At 43.7% G+C, this 13,390-nt stretch overlaps 1 protein-coding gene across 1 annotated transcript; it reads right to left on the bottom strand.

The window, feature by feature from the left end:
• Positions 1-3,763: 3,763 nt before the first annotated feature.
• On the bottom strand, positions 3,764-12,132 carry EBI3 (Epstein-Barr virus induced 3). Its single transcript, XM_060783928.2, has 7 exons — positions 11,941-12,132; positions 9,513-9,588; positions 9,174-9,422; positions 6,808-6,922; positions 6,520-6,692; positions 5,226-5,389; positions 3,764-4,241 (listed from the first exon to the last, which is right to left on the bottom strand). The coding sequence occupies exons 1-7, from the start codon at positions 11,959-11,961 to the stop codon at positions 4,086-4,088; spliced, it is 954 nt and encodes a 317-aa protein (XP_060639911.2). The 5' UTR covers positions 11,962-12,132; the 3' UTR covers positions 3,764-4,085.
• Between the last annotated feature and the right edge of the window lie 1,258 nt (positions 12,133-13,390).

Here is a 13,390-nt window from a genome sequence, read left to right as displayed (position 1 = left end):
ATACGGCGGTCTGTTACTCCTCTCCACATTTTATTGGCTGAGAAGAGCGTCTGTCAAAAGCGTAAGCTCCTTTCTCAACTACGGAAGCTTCTACTGTGCGTAAGACGACGTGTCCTCTTTAAAAGCGGTCCCATGGTGTAACGAAAGCCACCGCGCCTTTGGTTCCGGGGTAAAAAGGAGTGGGGTTTTCTATGTGTGAAGATGTTCCTCAGTGAATAATAACAACAACAGCAGCAATAATAATAATAATGTGGCCTAGACAAATGCGTCAAAGTGGCATTAAAGATAGACAAAATCGCATCTCCGTCTATGAACCCACACGTTCACTCCGGTCATCTGGAGAGGCCCTGCTCGTGATCCCGCCCGCGTCGCAGGCGCGTTTGGCGGGGACTTGAGGCAGGGCCTTTTCTGTGGTGGCCCCCCGACTCTGGAACGCCCTCCCAAAAGATCTCAGACAGGCCCCTTCATTGGCAGTCTTCAGAAAGAACTTGAAGACCTGGCTGTTCCGATGTGCCTTCTCAGATTAGGAACCCCAATACCAAGTCCTAGAAGCACTTTAGTTAAACTAATGGCCGTTGCACACCGCACTCTGCACTTAATTTATAATCCTACATACCCCCTGCCACATCAGCACTTTTAATCCTGTACCCATCACTCTGGCCCGGCCCATTTTTATATTGTTTTTGATGTCTCTATGTATTGTTATTGTTGTTTATTTTTGCTTAATCTGTTTTTAATTTGCTCTATGTATTGTATTGTTGTATTGTGTTTGAGGCCTTGGCCTATGTAAGCCGCATCGAGTCCTGCGGGAGATGCTAGCGGGGTACAAATAAAGTAATAATAATAATAATAATAATAATAATAATAATAATGTGTTCACAGTGAGGGCATAGAGATGCCAAATGGAGTAGCAACGGCACACCAACCTCAATCAACCCCTCTTGAGCCCAAGGGGACTCCTGACATCATGCAGAGTTCTGGAGTGCCAGTGAGCAAATTAAATTGTGGAAATATGATCAAAGCTATCAACACCTGGGACATCCTCGTCATCAGATACACTGCTGGAATTATGAACCGGACGCAAGCGGAACTGGATGATCTGGACAAAAAAACAAAAAAACTGATGCCAATCCACTACTCATGACAAAGAGCACAATTCTTGCAGCCCAAGAACAAGCCTTTAGAACCAATGCCATCAAAGCCAGAATTAGAAAGTCGACAGCAGATTCTGCAAGGAAGCAGATGAAACGATGGATTGAGGACAAGCTCACAAGCTTTCAAGCTGATTTGAATCGCAGCAGGGAGTTCCACAGTTCCTGGGATCGTGAACTGGATGGAAGCTAAGGGACTGCAGCTCCAGCAGCAGCTTCAACACAGGGAACTTTTCCTTTCTCCTTTCTCTGCTGACTGAGCTTACCCTGTCAATGTAAATCTCCCAATAAAAAGTATCTTTTCCTTGCAACTTTTCCTCTCAATAGTGATACATTGTGATCACTGCTGACTCGCCCAGGACGCTATTACAGCGTCCCGGGGCGGCCGAAACTACGTTCCTCTGAACTGCGGATTCAGAGACCCATTGGGCCCCTGTATCCGCAGGTCAATGGATCAACTCCAAACCTGTGCCATTTTTCTCCTAGACTAATGTTAAGACTATTTGCTATCTCACTTTTTGCATTATGGACCCCTGCGTCCTGGGAAAATCATTTTTATTTCAAAAACCTCATGGGACCAGCTGACTTCAATCCCTGGCTCCATGCTGCAATTACGTTTGTGCCTCCATCTCATGCATGTCCAGAAGCCTGTCAGCCCCGGGGAACCTTCTGTGGTCACCCCTTGGGACCCCAGACCCCTCGCAGGCCATTCTGCTCCTTTGATGAAATTGGATTTATAGTTTTCTCCTCTTCAATGAATGAATTCTGACACCTCAGCACTCCCATTGATTCCAATGTGCTCTCCATGGACTCTTATGAACTTCCCAAGGACCTTTATGAACTTTCCCCAACTTTCATGAACTTTTTGGAACTTTTATCAACTTTTGAAGAACTTTGGAAGTCTTGGGAACCCTTTGCCAAACCTCTATGGATTTTTATGATTTTCACAAACCTTTATGGACTTTTAATGGACTTTGGAGGGAGGGAAGGCTGACAGGGTTTCCCCTTATATTTTGCATGACTTCCCCTAATGGATTCCTTGTATGTTCCTCTACCATTTCCCATGCCTTATATGTATGTATGTCTATATTTTGAAAATTGAAGGGAAAAGCCACCTTTTTCATGAATCCAGTGCCTCATGGCTCCAGAAAGCTTTCCCAATTTCCTGAGCCAGTAAATCCAAAGACAAAGGACTCAACCAAAACACATTTGCATGGACAATAAATAAATGGTTCTTATCCTACCAGATCTCGGAGGGCAAAAGCTAGACCATCTGGAAAGATAAGGCCTATGGACTTATGAATCACCTAACACAAAGGGTGATTCTCTATCTACGAGGACCAGGCCTCATCCATTGTGTCATATCCTGGCTGGCTGAAACTGAACGTTAACTTCAGTGTGGATTGTCGATGTTGCAATCCCAGGCGATTTTGTATGTCAGCCTGTTCAGCCTGTGATTGTGTCTGATGTTCATGTTGTTTTGCATGACGGGGATGGGGATGTTGATTCGGTTTCTGGGCCAGGGTCTGGGGATGAGAGGCCAAGTTGCTACAAGGGCCTGAATGGAGTTTGAAAGACAGGTCAGAGAGGCCTGAGTTGCTGTAAGATTCTCAAGGTCTCAAGCCTGAGAAAGGCTTTGTGCCACAGTTCTCTGATCAGTTATCCTAGCTACCAGGTGCAGAAGTTAATGAGGCCTTGGACAGGAAAAGATGTTTCAGTCAACAAAGACCGTCAGTACAACAATTAAGGTGCTCGACTAGACTCCAACAGAAGTTGGAAGTGAAACCAACATTAAGAAAGAATCCATTTCTAGCTGTTTGGGAATTAGGCCAAGTGACTAGTGAGAAATATTGTTTCAGTTGAAGCAATGCCAGATTCATGTCAAGTTCCTAGTGTCATGGTCTTGGTTATGCTATGGAATATGCCTTTGTTCTGTTCATGGATTCAAGTGTGTTTGCTGTTGTTTTGTCTATGAATTCAAGTGCCTAGTTTCATGGATTTATTTGGACCCTTTGTTCCTGTCATCTTTTAAATTATTTGGATTACTTTTTACTGTGGATTTTTTTTACTGCTTTGACTTTTTATATTCTTAAATAAACTGCTTGCTGATTTTACCCAGCTGGTGTGGTGTTTAATGTCAGAGGTGATCCTGCTCTGAAGTACGACAGGCGGCAGCAGAGTTGATGAGAAGCAACTGGAAAAGCTGACACGATACGAGGATTTAAAGATCAAACTGCACAAGCCAGTCAAGGTGGTCCCAGTGGTGATTGGCACACTGGGTATGCCAATCATACCCAGGTTGATGGACTTTTAAGGTATAGTGCCTAAACACCTTGGCCTGCACTGAAAAACAATCGGCCCTGACAAAATTACCATCTGTCAGTTGCAAAAGGCCACCCAACTCGGATCTGCACACATTATATGACGATACATCACATAGACCTAGACACTAGGGAAGTGTCCTACGTGTGATCCAATACAAAAGCCGGCATAGTGATCTTGTTTGCTGTGTACTAATCTTGTTGTGTGTGTAATAATAATAATAATAATAATAATAATAATAATAATAATAGCCATGACCATTATTATCATTGTCATCATAACAACAGCAATAACAATAATAAATTTTATTTGATAGCCTCCTCTCCTCAAGGTGGGGTACAACATAGCTAAAATACATAACATAAAATCATTAAAAGGCCATCCAATCCAACGCTTTTCTGCCAGTCCGGTAGACACCATCTGATCCTTCCCGATAAATGGCCATCCAACCTCATAGGTTCATGGAGATACAGGGCTATAGAATTATAGAGTTGGAAGAGACCCCCAAAGGTCATCCAGTCCAACACCATTCTTCTAGGTAGGGAAACACCCAGTCTCTGCTTTAAAACCTCCCGAGAAGGAGGCTTGAATGGACTCCCAAGGCAGCATAGTTTAAGATCCATCACTCCAAGCTGTTCCAGTGGCTGGAAAACTCCAAGTGCTGTATTCGCCGTTATCAAGGAAATCTTTGGCTGCCACTTGGACATAATATGTTGTTCCAGAACGAATCCCAGTCAAGACAAAAGAGGTTTGCTCAGTCGGTCTGATCTGAAAAGGTCACAGGGAACAGAACTATGGATTATTTACTTGCTTTCAAATGTATAAGGCAGCAAGCCATGACATGTGGTCTTTAAATGGGATATTAGAATTATGAAATCATAGAATCTTAGAGCTGGAAGAGACCCCAAGGGCAATCCAGACCAACCCAATTCTGTCATGACACCATTGAAGACCTCCCAACAGATGGCCATCCAGTCCTGAAGTGGCAGATTTATGGCCCTGAGACCATCCGTCACTGTCCTGGGTTTTCAGCTCATTCTGGCATACCCAAAAACAGTCTCAAACAGCGCGAACAGATAGATTTCTTTATTCACAATTGTGAAGATGTAACTCAGAGAGCTTTTATATCTACATCTCAGGTCACAGTTCTGCCTAGGTCAAGTTTCCCATATTTGGTCATACTATTAAATCCTCCTCTTTCATTGGCTTAAGCTCACCTCTGCATTCTACCAAAATAGGCACTACAAAAGACAAACAAAAAGACACAATATGTGCTGCTCCTTCCCGAATGGGAGGAGGTATTCCTGCTTTTTCTAACTTTGGTTCCTTCAGTCCAATGCCCTGCTATGTAGGAAAATATCACGAAAACGATCCTGACAGATGGTCATCCAGTCCAACCACTGCTATGTTTGAAGACACCATCAAAGCCCTTGCAATAGATGGCCATCTAGCTTCTGCTTCAAAATCTCCATCAAAGGAGACTCAAAGAGATTCATATCTTTCTGACATTGGATCATTTTGGTCACATTTCTGCAGATACTTTCCAGCTTGGACTAATCTCAATCAATGAAAATTGCATCTCAGATGCTTCCATACCTAAATAATTCCTCTGCCTTCCCACTTTCTCTGCTGATGTTAAAACGTCCCAGTTTCTCTCTTTACCCCTTTGTCCTCAGCTTACTTCCCTTGCTGCGAATGGCTTTCAAATGCCCAAAATCTGAACTAACTCAACAAGGGAGTGCTTTTTCTCACCGTCTTGCGGCTGTGAGATCCCTCCTTCCAATAACGGATCATGTATTTCAAAGGGAAATATTCGGGAAAGAGCCATGAAACTGGCGGCTTCCATTCCAAAAGGAGTTTCTTCTTCTCGCCTCGGATTGAGGAGACTGTCACCCCTTCCGGAGGGTCAGGTTTGACTAGGAAGAACCGGAATAAAGGAAAAAAACAGTATGGGACAGAAGAGGACAAGATGGCCCCCAAATAAAAATATATTTCTCAATGAATTTTTCCTCCAGTCCCTAAAATTTCAGATTTCAGGAACCACACACCTGTTACAAAACATAAGAACAGAATAGGGGCTAAAAGGGTGGCTCATTTGGTTCTTATTGTTACAACTAGCTTTTTAAAATAAAGAAAGAAATATTATTGCTTATTTATTTACGATATTTCTATCCCACCTTTCTCAAGCCCGAAGGCGACTCAAGGGGTGGGAGCAATTTGACGCCATAACAATCCACAATATACAATGAAAACATTTAAAACAACATTATAAAATCCATACAAAAACCATTAAAACATATAATAATAAATAATTTAAAAAACGTTATTTATATACTGCTCTATCTCCCCGAGGGGGACTCAGGGCGGTTTCCAAGTACATCACCGAAACATACAAAGTAAACAGCATAACATAAAATTAACAAAACAACATAAGCATAAAATTATCACAATAACACATGTATATTAAAAACAATCCTGCATATTCAGAGCAATTAAAAGCCGGGCCAAGGCTAGTACAAACTCAAAACATGAGGGGGCTGGGAATTAAGAACAGTGCTATAACAGGCTAACAGCAATAGCAGGTACGGCTCTTTGAGTTCCTCTTGTTAGTATTCTAGGTGTCTAGCACCGCGTCGAATGGGTAACAGCAGGAGACTCCATATTATCCGACATTTTCGTTTATCCGACGTTCTGCCAGCCTGTTTATGTCGGATAAGTGAGACTCTACTGTACTTCATTAGCTCTTTTGCTTGTTTGTTTACATTTTGACCCCAATCGGGTAAAAAAAATAACTCTGGGAAGTTTTTCCTTTGTTAAGCAGATTCAATGTATTCCCCTTTCTTCCACAAAGTACCAAAAACAGGGAAAAGACATTGTCACAGTGAGCTACATTGATGCACATTTAGGATTAGCCATCTTTAGCTAAAGACCTGGTAGAACTACAACTCCCAGGATGCTGTAGCATTGAGCCAGGCAGTTAAGGTGATAACAAACCCATTCAAACTCATCCAACATTGTCGAATCCACCCAAAGTAAAACAACTCACGGATCTGCTCCAGGAAGATGGGAAAGAGGCGAGTCGCCGACCCCAAAGGATTTGTGGCCGTCACATTGAGCACATAGGGATCAATGGTGAACATCTGGATGTTGGGGATGGAGCAGAGGTTGGTCTCAGCGACGGGCGGGATGCATTCATGCGCTTGGCCTTCCAGGCCGTGCCTAGTGCACAGAGAGGCGCAGGGTTAGAATGGCATTTCCTGCCCCGACACTGGCATAACTGGGGTTCCATCACCACTTTGGGGCAGAAAAGGAGGCACAAACTCAATCATAATACCTGTAACTGGAGAAGAAAACAGTGGGAAGGTGCGTCTCGGTTGGCAGAGTCCAGGTGCAATTGGCCACTGGGTAACTGGCCGACCAGCATTGGACATCAGGCTTCTCAGGTGGGTCTGAGAAAAAAGAGACAGAAAGGACATTGTGTTGTCAAAAACTTTCATGGCTGGAATCACAGGGTTGCTGTGAGTTTTCTGGGCAGTCTGGCCATGTTCCAAAAGCATTCTCTCCTGAGGTTTGGCCCACATCTACGGCAGGCATCCTCAGAGATCATGAGGTCTGTTGGAAACTAGGCAAGTGGGATTTATATAACTGTGGAATAATGTCCAGGGTGGGAGAAAAAAACTCTTGTCTGCTTGAGGCAAGTGTGAATGTTGCGTTTGGCCAGCTTGATTATAATTAAATAACCTTGCAGCTTCAAAGCCCGGCTGTTGCTGCCTGGGAGAATCCTTTGCTGGGAGGTGTTACTTGGCCCTGATTGTTTCCTGTCTGGAATTCCCCTGTTTTTTGAGTGTTGTTCTTTATTTACTGTCCTGATTTTAGAGTTTTTAAATACTGGTCCTTGTCTGTGTTGGCAAGTTCTTTGCAGGTGAACTGCCCTGTTGTAAGAGGTTGAATTCCAGGTGGTCTCTAAAATCAGGTCAGTAAATAAGGACCGGGCTTTAGCACAGCGGGTTAAACTACCAGCTGCAGAAAATCTTGCCAACTGAAAGGTCAATAGTTCAAGCCTGGGTTGGGGTGAGCTCCCATTCATCAGCCCAGCCTCTGCTCACCTAGCAGTTTGAAAACAGTAATGTGAGTAAATAAATAGGTACCGCTTTGGCGGGGATGTAATAAAAGGCATCCATGCAGACTTGCTGGCAATTCAATCGGGAGACAACAAAGCTCCTCAGCATGGAAGATGGAGCAACAGCACCCCCTGTGGCTGGAGTCAAGCACAGCCTCCAGATGCCAGAGATGGAAAAGGATGGGAAGCCTTTGCCTCTGTTTATGTACCGTGTGACCTTGTTAATTGTATAACGGCATTGAATGTTTGCTGGATATGTGTACTGTAATCCGCCCTGAGTCCCCTCGGGGAGATAGAGCAGAATATAAATAAAGTATGTTATTATTATTATTATTATTATCATTATTTATCCATCATCTATCATCTCTCTTTACCTCTATAAATCATCTCTCTCTATCTGTCCCTTTCATCTATATTTATTTAGCTCTCCATCAATCATCTATATCTACCATCATCTATCATTTATTTATCCCTGTCTATCATCTATCTCTATCATTGATCTATCATCTATTTATCTCTCTATCATCTATGTATGTATGTATGTATCTCTATTATCTATCTATATTCTATCTGTCTGTCTGTCTATTTACCTAGCCATCCATCTACCATCTTTCTCTCTATTTGCCTCTATCAATCATCTATCGATCTTCCATCATTTATAATTTATTTATCCCTCTATCATCTGTCATATCTCTATCAATCATCTATCTATCTATCTATCTATCTATCTATCTATCTATCCATCCATCCATCCATCTGCCTCTATCATCTATTTCTTTCATCTACCTACCTACTTCTATTTCTCTAACATTTAGCTACCTCTTATCATCTATCTATCTATCTATCTATCTATCTATCTATCTATCTATCTAGCTGTCCATCCATCATCTATCACCCTCTCTCTCTCTCTCTCTCTACCTACCTCTTTATCAAAAATCTCCCTCTTATCTATTTATTTCTCTAACAGGAATTTCTTTTTCTATCTATCTATTTATCTTGCCTACCAATATCAAACATCTCTCTATATATTATCTATCGGGTTAGCTCTCTATGCCAACTATTAATCTCTTTATCTCTTTATCACATTTCCTCTATCAATCTTCTATTTATCTATTTACCTAACCATCCCTATAATTTATCTATCAGATAGATGATAGAGAGAAGATGAAAGATAGAGAGATAGATAGTGATATAGAGAAACAGGTAGAAGGATACAAAGATGACATAGATAGATACGAGATAGATAGATAGATAGATAGATAGATAGATAGATGATAGATAGATAGATAGATAGATAGACAATCTAGCCAGCTAGTGAAAGAGAGAGAGAGAGAACATCTATCTGTCTGTCTGTCTATCCATCTTATTTATTTCCTGGCTTTGTTTGCTATTTACTTGTCTGGTGACTCAGGTCCTGGATCCATTTTCCCAAGTGACTTCTATAGCAACTGGCTCTAGACCTTGTCAAAGGGCCACTGCCAGGATGTCAATGCACAGAGCCATGGTAGTGAAAGTGATGTCAAACTGCATTCATTCTACAGTGTAGATGCACCCAGGTGTTTCCTAATGTTTGGACTCACAGCCCAGCTTCAGATGGATCCTTCTCAGGGGTGGTCCAGCCTCTGAGTCGTGGCAACTGTATTCCCCTCCTTGTGCCAAAGTCACATTCTGCAGGATTAAGCTGCCATCCTTCCTCGCCGCTTTGGGCACTGGTTTGCCATTTAGAGCCCATTGCACTGCAGATGTGTTTCCCGATATGGAGCAGGACAGGATCACTTTGGGGGCCCCAAGGCTGACATAACGCTGGGATACCAAGCCATCCGCGGTCCCTGTTAACCCCAAAGAATAGCCTTATTAAATAGACTCTCCGTTAAATGGTTGATATGAGAGCAACATATTCCACCACCCCCTTTTCATACCTCTCTCTTCCTTGAGCACAGCAGCATCTTCACACGAACAGGTTGATAGGACTGCAAGCACCAACATCCACAGCATCTTTGAGATAAATGGAGAAAGAGTTGCCAGATGTCATACTTTCAGGTAGAAAATCGCATGGAATCAGAGAGCTATGTCATAGGAAACCTGCTACAAAACAGGAGCTTTTTTGTTGAGTTCCAGGGTCAGAGAAGCAGATGGCGAAAACAGTAGAATGGCCTGACTCAGGGGAGCGTGCTTGCTCCATCCATGTTTAACATTTACCCAAAGATCAGCCACTGCCAGAAGGGACAGAGAGTTTCTTCTATGCTGACAATTGTGCCATCACCGCTCAAGCAGGGAGCTTTGAAATGGTTGAACAGAAGCTCTCTGGAGCTTTAGGTGCTCTTACTGCCTATTACAGGAAAAACCAGCTGATTCCTAAAACACAGATGTTAAGAACAGACAAGCACCTCAAACTCTGAGAATTACCTGGGAAGGAATCCCACTTGAGGATTGCAGCACACCCAAATACCTGGGAGTCACTCTGGACCATGCTCTTACCTACAAGAAGCACTGCCTGAACATCAAGCAAAAAGTGGGTACTAGAAATAATATCATATGAAAGCTGACTGGCACAACCTAGGGATCACAACCAGACACAGTGAAGGCATTTGCTCTTGCACTTTGCTACTCTGCTGCTGAATACGCATGCCCAATGTGGAACACATCTCACCACGTTAAAACAGTGGATGTGGTTCTTAATGAGACATTATTATCACAGGATGCCTCATTATCACAGGATGTCAACACTCTACACCATTGGAGAAATTATACTGTTTAGCCAGTACTGAACCACCTGACATTCGTCAGGAAGTAGCAGCCAGTATGAAAGGACCAATGCATCAACATCTCTGGACCATCCTCTGTTCGGATATCAGCCAGCAAGCCAAAGCCTCAAATCAAGAAATAGCTTCCTAACAGTACAGGAGTATAGGAACCCATCAGCAAGCGAGAGTCCAAAAGTGACAGGCTAAAACCCGGAACCTCAAACAGTGACTGATACCAGATGAGAAACCCCCTCCTGGGCACACAGAAGGCTGGTCAACTTGGAAGGCGCTGAACAGACTGCGCTGGCACCACAAGTTGCAAAGACAACCTTAAGAAATGGGACTACAAAGTGGAGTCTATTACATGCGAGTGTGGAGAAGAGGAAACCACAGACCGCCCTGAGTCCCCCCTGCAGGGGGTTGAGAAGGGCGGGGTATAAATATCCAAAATAAATAAATAAATAAATACTACAATGCAGCCTGAGCCCTGCCACATGCACAACAGAGGATCTTCTTACAGCGACACCAGAGGCACTCCAAGTGGCCAGCTTACGGTCAAAAGACATTTAGTATAATGCTAAGTTTATAACTTTGTTTGTGGTTTTTGTATGCATTGTAACTGTATTCTCAATTTGCTTCTGACACGATAAATAAAAAGAAAAATAGAGCTGTGGAAGGGTCCCCAAAGGGGATCCAGTCCAACCCCGTTACGGGGAGGCACTATCAAAGCACTCCCGACAGATGGCCATCCAACATCGTAGAGAAATCCATGGAGAAATAGAACTATAGAATCATAGAATCCGAGAGTTGGAAGTGACCCCCACAGGCCATCCAGTCCAACCCCTTTTCTATAAGACAGGAAGACACCATCCAATTCCTCCTGACAGATGGCCACCCCTCATAGGAATTCATAGTTTCCATACCTATATACCTATGTCTACATCTACCTTCTAGGTAACCAAGGCAGAAAAGAACACAGCTATGACTGTGGGTTGTTGTAGGTTTTTCCGGGCTATATGGCCATGTTCTGGAGGCAATTTTTCTCCTGACGTTTCGCCTGCATCTATGGCAAGCATCCTCAGACAAGCCATAGATGCAGGCATAGATCCTCAGGCAAGGCATAGATGCAGGCGAAACGTCAGGAGAAAAATTGCCTCCAGAACATGGCCATATAACCCGGAAAAAACTACAACAACCCATGGATTCCGGCCATGAAAGCCTTCGACAATACAGCTATGACTTCTATCAACTCCTATTGATGCCTAGATGCTTAGAATCACATTGGCCTTTTTTGCTGCCACATCACGCTCTTGTCTCGTGTTCAGGTCCTTTTCCCATGGACTTTTCAAGCCAGGGGTCACCCATCCTATACCTACCAAGTTCACTGTTTTCTGACTTGCATTTCTCCCTGTTGCAATGCATTGCATGATTCTCGGCCCCACTCTGTAATCTAGGAAAGTTCTTTTGGAACCCTGATACTGTCTTACAGCGGGGAGGGATCTAAGTTCTCCTTCCCAATTTGGGTTTCCTTTGCATTGTGAGCAGCATGCCATCTGTGCCCTCATCCAAGCCGTCATTGATAAAGACACAATTAAAAACTCACTTGAAAGGATGCGTTCCCCATCCCAGGCAAGGAAGGAGAAGAAGCGGCTGTCTCTTTCGCCCTGACAAGAACTGATCATGTCGTGTTTTCTCACATCCTCCAAGCCGGGCTCAAAAAGTCCCTTCCTTTCCCATCAGGAGGGACAATTCCCAAAGATCAGCTGCAGCCTTGGAATTTCCTTTGCTGTCACAATGCACACACAAAGCCATTCCCCCTGAGTGGATATCCGGAATGACACAACCTTAAGGCACGGGTCCAAATGCGTCCAAGGACTTTGCCCTCCCTGCATCACTGCCATGATAACAAAGGCATGTAATATAGGAATATACAGGCTGCATCAACACTGTTTGAGACCACTTTTAGCTAGAGTAGACAGCCCTGCCATATGCCTTTCCCAATCTTGAACCAGTCTGTTGTTCCATGGTCTGTTCTTAGTGTTGCTACTTGGTTGTTATATATAGATTCCTCAGGAGGCAGGCAAGCTGGCTTGGTCTCCCCAGACCACCAAGAATTTGCCACCATTTATTATGATCCACACAGTCAAAGGTTTTAGAATAGTTAATAAAGCAGAAATAGATGTTTTTCTGAAACTCCCTGCCTTTCAAGGGCCAGGGCTTCCCAGTTCTTAAGGTTGGCTTTGAGCCCATCTTTAAATCTCTTTTCCTGTCCACCAATATTCCGTTTTCCGTTCTTGAGTTCGGAGTAGAGCAACTGCTTTGAGAGATGGTGGTCGGGCACCTGGTCAATGTAGCCGGTTCTAGCGGAGCTGATAGCAGAGGACCATCACTTCAATGCTGGTGGTCTTTGCTTCTTCCAGCATGCTGACATTTGTCTGCTTGTCTTCCCAAGAGATTTGCAGGGTTTTCTGGAGGCAGCGCTGATGGAATCATTCCAGGAGTTGCATGTGACGTCTGTAGACTGTCCACGTTTCGCAGGCATATAGCAGGGTTGGGAGGACAATAGCTCTATAAACAAGTACCTTGGTATCCCTACGGATGTCCCAGTCTTCAAACACTCTCTGCTTCATTCAGAAAAAAAGCTGCACTCACAGAGCTCAGGCAGTGTTGTATTTCGGTGTCGATGTTGACTTTGGTGGAGAGGTGGCTGCCAAGAGAGTGGAAATGGTCAACATCTTCTAATGTTACACCATTGACATTAGGAGAGGGATTGGCCGGTGACTGCTGGAAGAGCAGTTTGGTTTTCTCGATGTTCAATGACAGGCCAAGCTTCTTGTATGCTTCTGCAAAGGTGTTTAGAGTGGCTTGTAGGTCTTCTGAATGTGCACTGATGACGTTGTCATCGGCATACTGGAGTTCTATAACAGATGTTGTTGTAACCTTGGTTTTGGCTTTCAGTCTGCTGAGGTTAAACAGCTTGCCATCTGTCTGATAGATGATTTCCACTCCGGGGGGAAGCTTCCCATCAACAAGGTGAAGTATCATAGTGATGA

The sequence above is a fragment of the Anolis sagrei genome, chromosome X (genome assembly GCF_037176765.1).
Source record: "Anolis sagrei isolate rAnoSag1 chromosome X, rAnoSag1.mat, whole genome shotgun sequence".
NCBI lineage: Eukaryota > Metazoa > Chordata > Lepidosauria > Squamata > Dactyloidae > Anolis > Anolis sagrei.
This window is presented reverse-complemented; position numbering and strand designations above follow the sequence as displayed.

Excerpts from the sequence above, each read along its gene's own strand:
- EBI3 (XM_060783928.2), bottom strand. The coding sequence starts at position 11,961 with ATGGGGAACGCATCCTTTCAA. Across the intron at positions 6,693-6,807 it reads GTTTTCTTCTCCAGTTACAG|GCACGGCCTGGAAGGCCAAG; the intron begins GTATTATGATTG and ends TCTGTGCACTAG. Across the intron at positions 4,242-5,225 it reads GATCTCACAGCCGCAAGACG|ATCAGACCGACTGAGCAAAC; the intron begins GTGAGAAAAAGC and ends TGACCTTTTCAG.